The sequence below is a fragment of the Zonotrichia albicollis genome, chromosome 28 (assembly GCF_047830755.1).
Source record: "Zonotrichia albicollis isolate bZonAlb1 chromosome 28, bZonAlb1.hap1, whole genome shotgun sequence".
NCBI classification, from domain to species: Eukaryota; Metazoa; Chordata; class Aves; order Passeriformes; family Passerellidae; genus Zonotrichia; species Zonotrichia albicollis.
In genome coordinates, this window is record NC_133846.1 from 162,304 (window position 1) to 179,271 (window position 16,968).

A 16,968-nucleotide genomic window follows, 5' to 3' on the forward strand; every position below is an offset into this window, starting at 1 on the left:
ACAGTAGTACCCAGTCACTGGCACTTGGAGTAACACAGGGTGACACAGGGTTGCAACAGGGCAGAGTAGGGTGACACAGGGCGATACAGGGTGACAATGGCACTCGCTGGCACCCAGGATGACAGCTGTGGCAGAATAGGTGAACATCAGGATGGCATAGGGTGGTGTAGGGTGACACAGGATGACAGCAGGGTGACACCAGTGTGACAGAGAGTAACAGTGGGATGACATAAGGTGACAATGGGGTCAATAGGGTGACAGCAGAGAGACAGTAATACCTGGTCATTGGCACTCAGTGACACAGGATGACACAAGGTGACACAAGGTCACAGAGAGTAATGGAGGGTTACAGCAGGGTGACAGTGGGCACTCAGGGTGACACAGGGTGACACAAGCTGACAGTCTCCTACCTTCGCAGCCACTGGCTGTCACCTCAGCAAAGGGATTGTCACAGCGGTCACAGTGACGGCCGATGACACCAGCTTTGCAGGGGCACTGTCCAGTGTTGGCATCGCAGCGGCGCGACAGTGACCCAGTGGGGTAACACTCACAGGGGTGGCATGTGTCCCCTCCTGGTGGGCGGTAGTGGTTGTCCTGGGGGGACACAGGGTCACTGCAGGCACGGGTATGGGGTGACAGGGGGCTGACAGGGGGTGACAGGAAGGTGACAGGGTGACGGTGGGGTGGCAGGGAGAAACAGAGAGGTAACAGGAGGATGGCAGGGGTTGGCAGGGGAAGTCACAAGGGCTGGCAGGTCCCACCTTGCAGCGACACTCGCCCGTGGTCTTGTTGCAGTCTGGGTCAAAGCCATGGGTGATGTCACAGCTGCAGGGGCCGCACGTGGGGTGTCCCCACCACCCCCGTGGGCATGGCTGGGCCTCCCTGGAGACAATGGAGCTGGCACTCGAGCACCATGCCAGAGTAGTCCCATAATGCCACTTGCAAACTCACATGGCCACTCGTACCCTCACAGTGCCACCTGTACCCCCACAGTGCCCCTTGCACTCCTACTGTGCCACTTCTACACCCACAGTACCACTTTTCATCCACAGTGGCCCCTGCATACTCACCACAGCTCTCACACAGCCATTGTGCCCTTTCCATGCTCCCCCTGCCTTTTGCACACCCACCACAGCTCTCGCACATGCACTATGCCCTTTGCAGTAGGGGGTGTCACACCCACCCTGCCCCATATGCCCACCCTCCTCTCACCCCACGCGCTGCCCCCGATGTCCCTTGCTGTGGCCCCGCTCCCCCGGGCGCCCCACACCCCCCCAGAACATGCGTGTGCCCCACAGTGTCACCAACCGGTGCTGGCAGAAGGCCCCAAAGGTGCCCGGGGGACAGTGACAGGCATAGCCGGGGGCCGTGCCTGGATGGCGAGTACAGGTGCCCGGAGGCTCGCAGGGGTCCAGGGCACAGGCACTGACACAGCTGTCACCAAAGTACCCTGGGCACAGGACAGATTGGAGACAACAACGGGAGACACTGACAGGGGACAGGGATGGGGGTGAGGGGCAGTGCCCAGGGGTGACAGTGATAAGGAGAGGCAGCGACAAGGGAAGGTGGCAGTGCCTTGGGGACAGGGGTGGAGGGGTGGTGCCCAGAAAGGGTGGGGTTGTTGGGGCAATATGTCACAGGGTGGCAGTGCTGGGGATAGCAGTGTCTCAGGGCTGTCAGGAGGTGCTGGGGGTTTCCACTCATGCAGGTGGCAGTGGGGGGTGTCAGAGGAGTGGCAGTGTCTCAGGGGGTGTTGGGACTTGTCAGAGGTTCCAGGGGGTCTCTGGTCACCAGGGCAGCAGTAGAAGGTGTCACAGGGGTGTCTCAGTGGTGTCAGTGTCCCACGGGGTGTCAGGGGATGTCAGGATGTCTCCATTCAAAGGTGTAGAAATGAGGAGTGTCACAGGGATGTCAGCATGTGGTGGTGTCAGTCTGTGCCAGGAGAGTGTCGGGGAGTGTTGGGAGGCTGCTGGGGGAGTCTCAGAGGTCTCAGGGTGTCCCCATTCACTGGGGTGGCAGAGGGGGTTGTTACACGGGTGTTAGTTCCAGGGCCATTGGGGGAAGTCTGGGGTGTGTTGAAGGGGTTTCAGGGGTCTGGGGGATCCCTGCTCACCGGGGTGGCAGCGGCATGAGAAACTGTCCCAATCGTCACTGCAGTAGCTGTGGGGGGGGCAGGGCCCCGAGTCGCAGGGATCAGGCAGGGCACAGCCCCCCTCCACATTCACCTGCGCCGCCTGCGCCAGGCTCAGGGCATCCGCAGTCACCACAGGGTCCCCAACACGCAGGCCCTGCAGGGTCACTCATCAATGTCCTCACTAAGACCCCTGAGCCACCCTGGACCCCCCAACACACTCCACTCCATGCCTCAGTTTCCCTCACCATTCCCCAGAGACACCACGAGAATTCCCTACACAGTGTCACCATCAGTGTGATCTCACCACCACACAGGACCCACTGTGTCACCCTAAAATCCCCTGCCCCACTGCCATCCCTACCTCAGCGTCCCGTGCCACAACACAGGACACCCCAGGACAACCTGGACCACCCTGCAGTGTCACCCTCTCCTCAGTTTCCCCCATCATGACACTGGATCCACTGTGCCACCCTGAAGCCCCTGCATCACATCGCCTGTCACGTACCTCAGCACCACCTGGTGACACCCTCGTGTTACCTGCAGTGACCTCTCAGTGACCTGGGACACCCCTTCACCCCGACCCAACTTCCTTGTGTGGGGTCACCTGACAGTGACCCCAGTGATGCCCCAGCCACCATGACCCCCCCGCCCCAGTGCCATGCCCACTCTCGATGTCCCTCACTACCATCCAGGACCTTTTGTGTCACCCTGTTCAGTCTGTCCCCACAACACGTGACACCCTGAACCCCACACCAGGACCCACTATGTCATTCCAGCCCCCCTCTCCAGTCACGTCACCTCTGGGTGCTTCAGTGGCCCCAACACCAGCCGGTACCCCCTGTACAACCCATGACCTCCCCAGTCACACCCGAGTCCCCACAGCCATGTCCCCATCCTGCCCAGGCCCATGTCACTATGCAGTGCATCCCCAATGTCCTGCCCACACAGTTGATGTCTCCTTGTCCTGTGTCATCTCCCTGTACCCACATCCCTGTGCCCTTCTCCATCCTGCCCATGTCCCCCTGTCCTTGTGCACATCCCTGTGCCCCCCATTATCCTGCCATGCACCGCTTCTCTGTGTCATGTTCCCAAATCCCATGTCCCCAAGCCGGTGCCAGGTGCCCAAGCACTGTACCCATGTCCCTGTGCCCCTCTTCACCATACCCTTGTCCCCATCCCCAAGGTAAGGCCCTGCTTCATTGTGCCCTGTCCTCACTCTGTTCCACATCACCTATCTATGCCCAAATCCCTCTGCCCATTCCCCCAAGCCCTATGCTGTGTCCCTGTGTTCATATCCCTGTGCCGCCTTCCCATTGTGACCATGTCCTTATCCCCTCTTCCACATCCCCAAGCCCACCCCCCCTTCCCCTACACCCTCCACCCCATGCTCCCCACAGCCTCGGTGCCCGCACCTCCATACCTGCAGACACCCCTGGAACCCCTCCTCCACGGTGCCGCTGTCCCCTGGCAGCCCCCCGAGGCTCAGCGTGCGCAGCCGCAATCCCTGCAGCTCTCCAGGGACATCGCCCACCGCCTGGGGGGCACAGGGACCCCCGTGGGTGGCTTGGGGTGCCACGGGGGGTGCCACGGTGGAACGCGGGGATCATCAGAGTGGATGCCCCCCTGTGCCTCAGTCTCCCCATACCTGGTGGCGGCCATAGTCAAGGGTGAGAAGGAGGAGGGTGGCAGAGGGGTTGTGGCCAGGGCCCCCCCGCAGCTCCAGCTCCACGTGGTGCCAGGCACCGTCATTGACTTTGGCCTGGGGCAGACGCAGGCTGGCCAAACGGGCCCCTCCTTGCCAGGCACCAGCCTCCACCTGTCCCTCGCTCAGCTGTGAGGGGTAGATATGTCAAGGACCCCAAAAACCTGATGGGCACCAGGCATTGCCCACCAGGAAATACAATTTCCCCTGGGACAGTTAGACAACCCCTCAGGTAATGCCCCCTCAAGGAGTGGCACCCCCTTGCACTGTTCCCCCCCACCCCCAGCAATACTGCCAATGCCAACAGACCCCCCCCCCCAGGGCAATGCTCCCCTGGCACAGGGTAACTCCCCTATTCCAACTCCCCATGCCACTACCTCCCCGTGGCCATATATAACCCCCCAGCAATACCTCCTATTCCAATGACCCCCCCAGGGCAATGATCCCCCCAGGGTAATAAACCCTGTGCCAACAACTCCCCAGTGCCAATAACACCCCCATCCTCAGAGCAATAACCCCTGGCACTTCCCCAGTGCCAACCCCCCTATACTCCTGCTCAAGTCAATACCCTGCCAGGGCAACGACCTCCCTCCATAGCTATGACCTCCCCCATGCCAATGATACCAAAACCAATTCCTCCTGTGGCAATGATCCCCACTCAAATCAATAACACCCCCATGGCAACCACCTCTCCTCCCCGGCCCCTTCCTCAGGAAAACTCCCCTATTTGCCTCCCCGTGCCCTCCCCATGCCTCCCCCGTGCCCACCTGCAGGATGAGGCTCAGGCGTGCTCCAGCCCCCGCCCGCAGCAGAACCCCGCGGGGGTGCCGGGTGCGGAACATGATGCGGACTGGCCAGGGCAGGGAGAGGGGCAGCGCCAGCCCGGTCCACGCCACGCGGCTGCTGCCCATGAACCGCTGCGGGCCCACCATTTCTGCGGGGCATGCACGTGGGACAGGGGGCAGGCAACTCCATGACCCCCCACAAGCCCACCCCAGGGACACCCATGCCATGACACGGCCGTGCACCCCCCTCACAGGCCACCCACACCCACCCATAGACCCCCGCACCCCACCCAGGACCCCCCACAACCCCATGTGGCCTCTCACATACCCAATCTCAGATCCCCAGCACCCACCTGGGGACCCCATGCACATCCCCCAGATGCCAACACACCCTCCCACAGATCTCCTGCACCCACCCACAGATCCCCCATACCCCCTGATGAACCCAAAACAAGCAGGGATGCTCCTCACCCCCTTCCCACACCCCTCACACCTACCCAGAGACCCTTCCCATGCCCCCCATGGCCCAAAAACATGCCTATGGATGCCACAAAACCCCACCACAATGTCCCCCCAGGCCCCCCAGTACCCTCCTGGCAGGTTTTTCCCCCAAAGCCCAGTGGGCAGCGGCAGCTGAACCCCCCCCATTCATGCACGCAGGTGCCACCGTTGTGGCATGTGTTGGTGTCACACAGGGTCTTCTTGGGAGGACAACCTGTGAGGGGGCACGGGGGTCACATTCACACTTGACTTGGAACCCCCAGTCCCATGGGGCACAGACATCCCCACATCCTTGAACCCTCATCCAACCCCATGGTCCTAGTACCCCCCTGAGCCCCCACCCCACATCCCCAACCCCTAAGGGGATACAGCCCCATCCAGCTCCCCAGTCCTGGCACCTCCTCACCCCACCCCCAGGGGACACAGCCTTGTCTGTGCCACCCACTCCAGCTTGATGGCCTTGGCAGCCACTCACCCCCCACCCCAAAACCAGGAGACACAGAATGCTCTACCACTGTGTCTCTGGACCCCCATCCAGCCCCATGAGCCTGGCACCCCCTCCCCACACCCACGGGACACAGAGATGCCCAAGCACTGCCCAGACCTGGGCCCCCAGCCAACCCTCAAGCCCCAACAACTCCTACTCTATACCCCGCACCCTGTGGCCCTGGCAACCCTGAACTCAAACCTGCACCCCCTGACTTCCCATCCCACCCCCTGGGGAGCCCCAGCCCATTCCCTGGACCTCTCTTCAGCCCCATGGGGCTGACATCCCCTCACCCCCTCCCCACAGCTCTGCCCTGTGTCCCTTGGACCCCCCATCCAGCCCCATTGCTCTGGTACCTCCTCCCCACACCCAGGTCCTGGTGTTCCTCCCCACAGCACCATGGTCCTGGTACCCCTCAACCCACACCTGCACTCCCTAAACTCCCATTCCACACCCAGGGAGCACAGCATCCCCCACACCCCTGGGCCCTCATCCATCCCTCCAGCCCTGGAACCCCCTCCCATCATTCAGGGGACACAGCCACACTTCTCAGCTACCCCTTAACCCCCCACTCCATCTGGCCCTGCTGGAAGCAGCACAGCCCCTCCCAGCCATTCGCCAGTGTTCCGATCCCGGAGCCCACCGGGCAGGGTGCCGTTGTTGGCAATGAAGGCTGCCATGTCCACGGGGCGCTGGTCAATGTGGAGGTGCCGCATGCACCCCACAAAGTGCCGGCTGCGGATTGGGAAACTCTCGGGCAGTGTTGGGACCCCCCCAAGCAGCAGTGGCCCCGTCAGGTCCAGCGACCTGTAGAGCACACCATCACCTCAGGGACTCAAGAAACCATCGAGGGACCCCACAACCCACGGGGACCCTGTTGGAACATCAAGGGACACCCAGCCACCCCTCATCCCATGGGAGTCACAAGGGGACCCCAAAGAACACTCACTCACCCCAAAACCTATGGGAACCTGAGGGACCACCCAAAGACTCCCAAGGGAATCCCCACTTCCCCCCAGTGCCATGGGGACCCCAAGACAACCCCCAAACCCATGGGGACCTCCAGTGACTCCCCCATCCATAGGGATCTGTAACCCCCAAGGGGCCTTTCACCAGTGAAGACTTCAAAGGTACCACACCCTTAGGGACCGTTCACCTACAAGGGACCCCTCTATGGGTACCCCAAGGGACCCCACCCATGGGATCCCCATGCCCCTCTCACTTCTTGCTGCCAGTCTGGGTGCCCTGGGCAGCACAGGAGTAGTTGCCGAGGCGGGGCCCGAAGCGCAGGGCCATGGCTGTGTCGCAGTCGTCCACAGTCACAACAGCCACCTTCTGCTCTGAGGGGCCCTGTGGGACCCCCGAGCGCCCCACAACCGGCTGGGGGGCCCCATATTAGGCAGGGGGGCCCAGGACCCCCATCCTGCAGCCTCTGTCCTGCTCCTCATCCTCCCACTGCCCTCTGACCCCTCAACCCTTACTGCGCTCCTATGTCCCTCCAGCCCACAAGCCCCCCACCCTTCAGATCCCCCAACACTCCCCTCCATCCCTTCAGCCCCCCTTAAACCCCTCAATGGTCCCCTTCATCCCCCCAAGCCTCCATCCCTTTGACCTCCTCTTCCCCTTCCTCCATCCCCCCATTCCAATTCCTCAGGGGTCCCTACAGGTGAGGAAAGGACGTGGGATTCCCCAGGGGACCAATGGGTGAGGAAGTGGATGAGGGTCCTTGGGATCCTCATGGATGGGGGCATCTCTTGACAGTCCCTTGGAGTTTCCCAAATTTCCTCTCTATTCTCATCCCTCCAACACCCTCTTGCCCTCCACTCCTTTCTCTTCCTCCGTCTCCCATCTCCACCCCTGGGGACCCCCATGGGTGGGCACATCCCTTAGGGGTCCTTTAGGTGCTGCAAATCCCCTACCTGACCCACCCCATCTCTGCATTCCCCCACCCTTCCCCTCCATCTTCCTTTCCTCTGTCTGCCCCAAACACTCCCCCCACACTGCGCCCCCCAAGACCCCCATTCCCCCACCTTGTTGTAGTAGTGCAGCTGCACCCGGTGCCACTGCCCATCGCTGACTCCTCCTGGCACGAAGGGTGACACCGTGGTGGTGGTCTCACCTGTGGGCACAGTGTCAGGGAAACACAGCCAGAGGCAAAGAGGGGTGGTGGTGCCAGGAATGGCATGTCCAGGATGCAGTGCCAGGGATGCAGTGTTGGGGACATGATGCAGGGGTTGCAGCTAGCAAGGGAATGTCCAGGATGTAGTGCCAGGGAGGCAGTGTCGGGCATGGGATGCTGGAGATGCAGTGTTGGGCAGCACCAAGAATGGCAGGCCAGGGATGCAGTGAGGAATGCAGTGAGGAATGCAATGAGAGATGCAGTGCCAGGAATATGATGCCCAGGATGCAGTGCCAGGCAGTGCCAAGATGAGATCTCTGGGATGAAGTGAGGGATCCAGTGAAGGATACAGGGCCCACAAGGGTGTCAGGGTACAGGGCCAGGGCGTGGCAGGGGCAGCACGTACCTGCTGAGAAGGTGAGCTGCAGCTGCTCGTCCACAATCTCCAGTGCCACGAAGTCATGCCGCTCGTTGAAGCGCCCATTATACAGCAAGAGCCCATCCCGCTCCTGTGTGGCAAACCTGGGGGACACAAGGGCAGTGCCAGGCCCCAATACCCTGCAATCCCACATGCCTCCCTGGCACTCCCCAACACCCCCTGACCCTGCCGTGCCCAAAGGGACACCCCTCATGCCCTACTCCATGACCTTGTACCTGCTGTGAGATGCTCATATGCATCAGCCCCTGCCCTCACAAGGTGTCCCCCACCCCACTGCCCTCCACGCCAAGGGGTCACCCACACACCCTTCGCTCCTACCCTGTGCCCTCAGGGTGCCCATCACCCCACACACAATCACCCCACAGCCCATATGATGCACATGGGGTACTGATCACCACCCATCCCACATGATGCCAATGAGGTATCCCCACCCCATCTGATGTCCTTGTGACACCCACCATCCCACATCCAAAATTATGCCAATGAGGGCACCCGTGCAGTGTCCACAAGACACCCATCACCTCACACCCCATCACCTCATCTCATGCCAACAGGACAAACATCACCATCTACCCCACACTCCATGTGACACCCATAGGGGCACACATCACCCTCCACCTCCCCAGATTCCCCCAGGCTCACGTGAGGCCCAGGGTGAAGTGGAAGCGCTGGCGGAGACCACGAAAGGTGAGGAAGGAGTGCGGGGGGAAGCTGCGGGTGCTCATGGTGCAGAAGGGCTTCTCATAGTGCCCGGGGGGGCACTGACACCGGAATCCCCCCACCAGCAGGTTCAGGCAGGTGCCCCCATTCCGGCAGACCCCTGGGGTGCAGCGGCCCCCTCGGGCACTCAGCTCACAGTGCTCCCCTGTGTGACATCCAGAACCCCAAAACTGGGGTAAGGAGTCCCATCTTCCCCCCACACCTCCCTATTAAACCCAGAGTGGTCCCCCTCAGGTGCTCAGGTTGCAGGGCTCCCCTGGGTGATACCCCAATGGCACCAGCATCCCAAAAATGGGGAGCGGGGGTCCTCTCTCCTCGCCACCCCCCAGTAACCCCCGAGTTCTCCCCCCAGGCACTCACAGGGCTCCCCAATGTGACACCAAGCACCCTAAGTAGGAGGGTGGAGATCCCCTCTCCCTCCCTGCCCCCCAGTATCTTTATCCCCAGCTCTATTACCACGGCAACCAGCTCCCATTACCATGGAAACCCAAAGACACCCCCTCATCTCACATGCCCTAAGGCCACCTGGCTGGCACCCTCCACCAGGGATCCCGTGGTGGCTGGAGCTCCAGGGTGGGCGCAGGGGGTATGGCCCCAGTGCCACCAGTCTACCGGCAGAGGGAGGGAAGGAGGGAGGGAGGGATGAAGAGGAGTCGGATGAGGAAATATGAGGATGGACACCACGAGGAAGGGCTGCCCAGTGACTCTAACCAGTGAAGTCTTCGTGGCACTCGCAAGTGTATCCACTCTCACGGCTCCGGCACCGCCCGTTGTTGCCGCAGGGGCTGGAGTAGCAGAGGTCGATCTCGGTCTCGCAGTAGTCGCCGGTGAAGCCAGGCGGGCAGCGGCAGCGCAGGCCCGTGACGGGGTGGATGGGGCGAAAAAGGATGGTGTCGGAGGCGAGGAAGGGCGCGGAGCTGTCGAACTGCAGGACAGACACGCAGCGCATGTAGTTCTCGCAGGGCTCGCGCAGACACACGTTGTCATCAAAGGGCAGGACTCGCTGGGCCGTGGTAGCTGCCAGGAGCGATCGGTTCAGGTACAGCCGCTCCTGCAGCTCCTCCGACGAGAAGAACCGCGATGCGCCCGGCACCGCCGCCGGCAGCAGCGCCGAGAGGCTGACATTGAGGATCCGCGCCGGCCCCACGTCTGTGTCCGCCTGGATGTTGAAGAGGACGACGCGGTGGCGGGGGGTGCCCAGGACAGCGGCCACTCCCTCCAGGAAGCGGCTGAGTAGGGGGGACAAGAAACGCTCCTGGGACATGTCGGCCAAACGCAGGGTGATGCTGTTGCTGAGCATCTCATCTGTGATCACCGTCACCCGCAGCGTGCACTGCGCTGTTGCACTGTAAACGCCATCTGGAGACAAAGGGGGGACACAGGAGGGAGTTAGTGACAGCAATGGACAACTCTGGGAAAGGATGGTGCGAGACACGTGCTCTGGACAATGGACAACACTAGGAATCGTGCTAGATATGGGGCAACCAACCAAATCAGCTGCTGTTGGACGGAGATGGTGCTATGGGGGCTTGACCCGCTTGGCCACCATAGAATGGGCACAGCACTGGCCATGAAACACCTGGCCCATGTAGCCACTGTGGAATGCGGACAATAATGGCTATGAGGTGCCCATCCTGCTTGACCAGCATGGAATTGATACAGTCAGGTGGAGACAGTGCAGGCTATGGGGGACCTTTCCTACTCAGCCACCAAGGTATGGAAAGTGATGGTTATAGGGTTGGTGCTGGTTATGGGGCTGGTACTGTTTTTGGAGTGCCCATGCCACCTACGTAGGGTAGGGACAGCAGGATGGGGATGGTGTTGGCAATGGGGCTGGAACTGGTTATAAGGCTCCTGTCCCACCTGGCCACTACTGAATGGGGACAGCGCTGGTTATGGGGCTGGTGCTGGTGGTGGATGCCCATTCCACTTGGCGACCATGGAATGGCGACTGTGGGTCATGGGGTGCCCATCCTGCCTGGACACTGTGGGGTGGGGCATCTAAATGGGGTTGGTGGTAGGTTATGGGGTTGGGACTGGTTATGGGGCTGGTTCTGTCTATGAGGCTGAGGCTGGTTATGGAGTCAGCACTGGTTATGGGGTTGGTGCTGGTTTCTGGGGTTAGAGCTGTTTCTGAGGCTGGGGCTGGTATGGGGATGGTGCTGGTTAAGGGGATGGTGCTGATTGTGGGGTTGGTGTTGGTTGTGGGGCTGGGGCAGCAAAATCTCTGCTAAGCACTGGGGCACCCACCTTTCTCCTCTCCTTTGTCCTCCCCCTGGCTGATGGCAGTGGGATGCAGGACAGATGGGGAGCAGGCAGACAGATGGATGAAGGGAACATGGGGACAGGTGGGGGGCCAAGCCGGCAGAAGGAAGTGCTGCAGGGGGTGGCAGGGGCCAGGGCTGCCCAGTGGCCCGTGGCCTGTGACTGGTAGCCAGTGGCTGGTGCGGGGGGGGGGAAGGTTACCATGGCTGCGGCGGCGAGGGCCCAGCTATGGCTGCACCTTTTGTTTCCCTCCCGCCTGCCCCTGCGCTGGCGGGGGTACAAGGGGGACTCCCTGCCCCCACCCTTTGTGCCCTGGGTCCCCTGCTTTGTGTGGCCAGAGCAGGGACCCCTGCCAGGGGAAGCTGTGGGGTGATGGGGACAATGGACATCAGGCATGGCCTGTGACCCAGTTTTCCCCTGACCTGGGGGTGACCAAGGAGGTGATCATCCACCTTGGGGTGACTCCCATCCCCCAGAAACACCTCCTGGACACCCCACCACCCAAATGGTGATGACAATTGATGGCACAATCCCCCTTATCTTGTGATGATCCCCCCCCCGCACTGGGTTTGGGGAGATCTCAGTGGAGGCCAGGTTGCTCCCCCGAATACACACACCAGGCCTTGTGTCTCCTGCACTGAATTCATTCAAGTGGAGTCTCCTGGAAACACAAATTTGGCAGTGCCAGGACTCCCCCAATATTGCACTGCACCCTGAGCCTTCCCAGATTCACCCATCACACCCTCATAATAAGCCCCCAAGGGTACCAGGACCCTGCTGGCTTACACCAGCCTCTGCTCTCCCAATACGTGCACTGGGTCCTGCCCCACCCTGCTCAGTGACAGATAGAGAAGTGCCAGGACCACCTCTGGACAGCACGACAGCCCAAAGGGGTAGGGAAAGCAAAGGGGGTGCTAGGGACCCCAACAGCCTCCAGCTTGGATGTCTGGGGTGTGAGGGGGGCATAGCATCCCATTATTCCCCCTTCCGATATATTTGGAAGGTGGAGGCAACCAGGACGGGGTGGCAGAACTCCAAAACACCTCAGTGGAGTCATGGAACCCCACAACACATCATCCCTTCTGATCTGGAAGGTGGGGACAGCCAAAACAGGGTAGTGAGACCCCATAACACCTCGCCTCCATGCAGAAATAGAGGTTGATATACCCACAAACTTCACTCCCCCTGCAAGGTGCCTCTCTGGGTGGGGGTCTTACCAGAGACAGACACCCTCATGACGGCCTCAAGTGGGCGGTTGTTGTCCAGGGCCGGGCTGAGGCGCAGGTCCCCACTGTGTGGGTCCAGCAGCACGAGGCTGAGGTCATTGCCCTGCTCGAAAGCATAAGTGAGGTGGTCAGAGACGTCAGGGTCATAGGCAGGGATGCGGCCAATGACGCCCCCAGGGAAACTGCCAGAGCGGTTGGTGATGTAGTTGTTGAAGAGGATCTCAAAGTTCTTGAGCTGGGGGCTGTTGTCGTTGGTGTCACGCAAGCGCACATGGATGGTGGCCCGACTCACTAGTGGCGCCGAGGTTGCCTGGACCACCATGATGTATTCAGCCTTGGTTTCATAGTCCAGATCAGCCAGGGCGGTGAGCTCTCCAGAGAATATATCCAGTTGGAAGACCTCGGGGATGTTGCCCTCCACGATCTGGTACATGATCTGGGCATTGGTGCCCTCGTCGGGGTCAGTGGCGGTGATCCGGGCTACCACCAGCCCAATGGGGCTGTTCTCCTCCACAAAGATGTCAAACTCATCCTGCTCGAACACGGGCGGGTTGTCATTGACATCCAACACTGTCACCTGGATCTCTACTGGCGTCCGCCGGGCTGGGACCCCCTTATCCACGGCAAATGCCTGCAGCAAATACAGTGGCACATTCTCCCGGTCCAGACGGCGCAAGGTGCGGACAATGCCTGAGGTGGACTCAATGATGAAGTCACCATCACCATCATCACCCCCTTGGAAGGTGTAGAAGACCCTGCCATTGAGCCCAGAGTCACGGTCAGTTGCAGAGACCTGGAGGACGCTGGTGAAAGTGGGGACATCCTCGTAGATGGATCCCTGGTAGGAATGACGGAGGAACTGGGGTGCGTTGTCATTGACATCACTCACCAGGATCTCCAGGTAAGTTGTGTCAGATTTCTGCGGAATACCATTGTCCCGCGCTGTGATGGCCAAGGTGTAGGACACCTGGTCCTCATAGTCCAGCTCCATCTGGGTGGTGACAGCACCAGTATCAGCAGCAATACTGAACTGGGGAATGCTGTCCTCCATCAGGTAGGTGATGCGGGCATTCTCCCCCGTGTCCTCGTCTGTGGCACTGATGACCACCACTGTTGTGCCCACTGGCCGATCCTCATTGATGTTGATGGTGTAGTGGGAGCTCTGGAAGACGGGGCGGTGGGTGTTGGCATCAGTGACGTTGACAACCACCTGGGCAGTGTCCTGGCGGGTGCCATCAGAGGCAGCAATGGTGAGCAGGTACTGCCGCTCCAGCTTGTAGTCCAGGGGCAGGGCAAGGGAGATGAGCCCACCACCGCTCTGACTAGTGATGGAGAACCGGTTGCGGGTGTTGCCGCTGGAGATCTGGTATGTGATGACACTGTAAGCGTCACGGTCAACAGCAGAGACAGTCAGGACACTGGTGCCCACTGCAGCATCCTCATTCAGGCGGGCGCTGTACTCCCGCTGCGTGAACTCAGGGCTGTTGTCATTGACATCCAGGATGGTGACACTGACGCTGGCTGTGGAGGCCATTGGGGGGGTGCCATGGTCCTGCGCCTCCACCCCGAAACTGTAGAAGTCGACTACCTCCCGGTCCAGCTCAGAGGCCACCACAATCCACCCGGTGCTGTTGTTGATGGTAAAGGGGAAGCTGGTGCCAGTCTCCAGCAGGGTGTAAACTAACCGGCTGTTGTCACCTGAATCGGCATCAATGGCTTGTACATGGATGACGGAGTAGCCAATGGGGACATTCTCCAGCACGGTGGCCTGGAAGGGCGTGCTGACAAAGATGGGTGCATTGTCATTGACATCCAACACCTGGATGGTAACTAAACCGCTGATGTTGGAGAGAGGTGGGCGGCCACCGTCCTGCGCCCGGATCCTCAGGGTGAACTCCTTGGTGACCTCGTAGTCCAGAGGGGTAACGACATCCAGCGTGCCTGTCTGCGCATCGATGTAGAAGTGCCCACGGGTGTTGCCGCTGACAATGCTGTAGTGCACTAGTGCATTGCTGCCTTTGTCACGGTCAGTGGCCATCACCTGCAAAATCGCCACATTGGGCACCACATCCTCAGGGACCTGTGCCACATAACGTCGCTCACTGAACTGTGGCGCATTGTCATTGTCGTCCTCCACAGCGATGCGGACAGTGGCTGTGGCACTCCGGGGACCTGGATCCTGGCCCTGGTCTGTGGCCTCCACCAACAGCTCAAAGGCATCCACTACTTCCCGGTCCACAAGGCCACGGGTGCGGATGACGCCTGAACGGGAATCGATCTCAAAGACCTCATTGGCATCACCGGCATTGAGGAGGCGGTAGAGGACGTTGGCATTGGGACCAGCGTCGCCATCGGTGGCCCGCACTGTCAGTACCTCATAGCCCACCTCCAGATTCTCTCGCACACTCTCCCGGTATTCTGGTTGCTCGAAGGCGGGGTCATGGTCGTTGGTGTCGCTCACTGTCACTGTCAGTGTGGCCATGGCACTGCGCCGGGGTATCCCGTGGTCCACTGCTGTCACACGGAACACATGAGTGCTCTTGCTCTCGCGGTCCAGCGGTGCAGCGGTGCTGATGACACCAGTGACAGGGTCTACAGTGAAGAGGTCATCGGAGCGGCTGTCGAAGAGTGCAGCCATAGAGTACTGCAGCCGGCCTGCCTCCCCCTCATCAGGGTCCTGTGCTGTCACCTGTGTCACTGGAGTGCCTGCTGGCCGGTTCTCCTCCACTGTGGCCTGGTAGCTGGAGGGCTGGAACTGCGGTGCTGTGTTGGGGCTGCGGCAGGGACGGTGGTGAGGTATGGGAGGCCTGGGGACTGCTGCGGTCTGGAACTCCACAACATCCCTAGGGTCTATCGCGTCCCCAGTGCCATTGGTCTCCCTGGGGATATTGGTGTTCCCAGCATATCCAGTGTCCACAGTGTTCCTGACGTTGCTAGGGACCTTCCCAATCTCCCCATTATGTTCAGTATCTCTGGTGTTCCCAGTATCTCTGGGGACTTTCCTAGTCTTGCCAGCACCTCTGGAGAACCTCCCAGTCTCCCCAGTGAGTACAGAATTCCTGATGCCCCTGGGGACTGGAGCGCTCCCAGTGCCCCAAACACCCCCAGTGCTCAGCATGTTCCCAGTGCTCCCAGAGTCCTCCATGGAGATGCTGGTGTCCCCAGTGTGTCCAGTATTCCCAGCACTCCTGGTGCCCCTGAGGACATGGGTGCTTCCAGTGCCTCCAGTTCCTCCAGTAACCCCGGTGCCTCCACTCTCCCGGGTGCCTCCAGCGTCCCTGGTGCTTCCAACGCCCCCAGTGCCTCCAGGCTTCCAGGTGTCTCTAGCATTCACGGTGCCTCCAGCGTCCCCGGTAATCCTGGAACCACCGATACCTGGGGCCCCCCTAATGCCACCGCCGCGGTCCCCACTGGAAGAGCCGGTGCCTGGTGCAGTCCCATAGCTGCCGCTCGCGTCCGGTGCGGGCCCAGCGCTGTCGCCGCTGTCCCCGGTGCTCGGCGGGGTCCACGCACGGCCGCTGGAGCCGGTGCCTGGTGCAGTCCCATCGCTGCCGCCCGCAGCCGGTGCGGGCCCAGCGCTGTCGCCGCTGTCCCCGGTGCTCGGCGGGGGCCATGCGCCGCCGCTGTCCCCGGTGCCGCCGCGGAGCTGGAGTGGCGCCGGTAGCGTGCTGGACAGACGGGTGCTTGTGCCGGTGCCGACGCCGGAGCCGATGCCGGTGGCGGGTGCCGGTGAGAGGAGCGGCAGCAGCAGCAGCAGCGGCAGCAGCCGGAGCGCGGCCCGGCGGGTGGGCGGAGGGCCCATGGCCGCTGCCCCCCGGTGCCCCCGGTGCCGGTGCCGGTGCCCGCAGCGACCCGCTCCGCCGCCTGCGCCCCGCCCTCGCCCGCGCGCGCCCGCAGGGGCGGAGCCGCCGATTCACCGGCCCGGCCGCTCTTAAAGGAGCCGCCGCCGCCGCCCCCGGCACTCGCCGGCGGCGCCCGCACCGGCAGCGGCAGCGCGGGGGGAGCGAGCGCGCAGGTTGTGCACGCTCGTGTGAGGTGCACACGTGCGCCCTGCGCGCACACACGTACATACACAGATGTAGAGGGCCTTGCACTCACCTGTGCATTGCAGGCATGCGTGTTGCACGCGCGGAGAACACGCACGTCGCACACGCAGGGCACACAGGCATCTGTGATCACATATGACATGGGAACCATGTATGTGACACACACAGCACATGTGAAACACACACGGAGCATACACATGTGAGACAGAGAGCACGTGTGTGACAAAGCAGAGAGATCATGTGTGTAAACGCCCAGTACATGTGTGGCACATACAGCACGTGTGACATATGTCCCCCAAGGCCCCCGTGTCCCCACCGCCGGCCGTGACTCCACACACGGACGTCCATCTCCCCTCATTCTGTGCCACATCCCTACCCCAGCCCCCTGGTCTCGTCCCACCGCACCAAGACCGGGGGCAATAGAACAGACCGGGAGCGACTGAACCAGGCTGAGAGAGACTGGGGATGCTGGGGGCCGCTGGGACAAACTGGGAGGGACTGGGGATGTCGGGGGCGCTGGAACATACTGGGAGAGACTGGAGAA

The 16,968-nt window shown here is 61.4% G+C and overlaps 1 protein-coding gene across 4 annotated transcripts in view; it reads right to left on the reverse strand.

Moving 5' to 3' along the window:
- Positions 1 to 16,368, reverse strand: part of CELSR2 (cadherin EGF LAG seven-pass G-type receptor 2) — a 31,222-nt gene extending 14,854 nt beyond the window's left edge. For 3 of the 4 annotated variants that reach the window (XM_074527964.1, XM_074527963.1, XM_074527962.1), the window contains exons 1-15: positions 12,370 to 16,367; positions 9,599 to 10,246; positions 8,810 to 9,032; positions 8,135 to 8,250; positions 7,640 to 7,728; positions 6,832 to 6,989; positions 6,253 to 6,416; positions 5,211 to 5,336; positions 4,604 to 4,770; positions 3,780 to 3,965; positions 3,555 to 3,668; positions 2,114 to 2,288; positions 1,309 to 1,450; positions 762 to 882; positions 411 to 594 (exon numbers count right to left, since the gene is read on the reverse strand). In XM_074527964.1, coding sequence (XP_074384065.1) covers positions 411 to 594; positions 762 to 882; positions 1,309 to 1,450; positions 2,114 to 2,288; positions 3,555 to 3,668; positions 3,780 to 3,965; positions 4,604 to 4,770; positions 5,211 to 5,336; positions 6,253 to 6,416; positions 6,832 to 6,989; positions 7,640 to 7,728; positions 8,135 to 8,250; positions 8,810 to 9,032; positions 9,599 to 10,246; positions 12,370 to 16,180 — 6,424 coding nt within the window. In that variant the 5' untranslated portion in view covers positions 16,181 to 16,367. Of the gene's footprint in view, positions 1 to 410; positions 595 to 761; positions 883 to 1,308; positions 1,451 to 2,113; positions 2,289 to 3,554; positions 3,669 to 3,779; positions 3,966 to 4,603; positions 4,771 to 5,210; positions 5,337 to 6,252; positions 6,417 to 6,831; positions 6,990 to 7,639; positions 7,729 to 8,134; positions 8,251 to 8,809; positions 9,033 to 9,598; positions 10,247 to 12,369 lie in introns of all 4 variants that reach the window. The other variant, XM_074527965.1, reaches the window with a different exon arrangement.
- Positions 16,369 to 16,968: the final 600 nt, after the last annotated feature.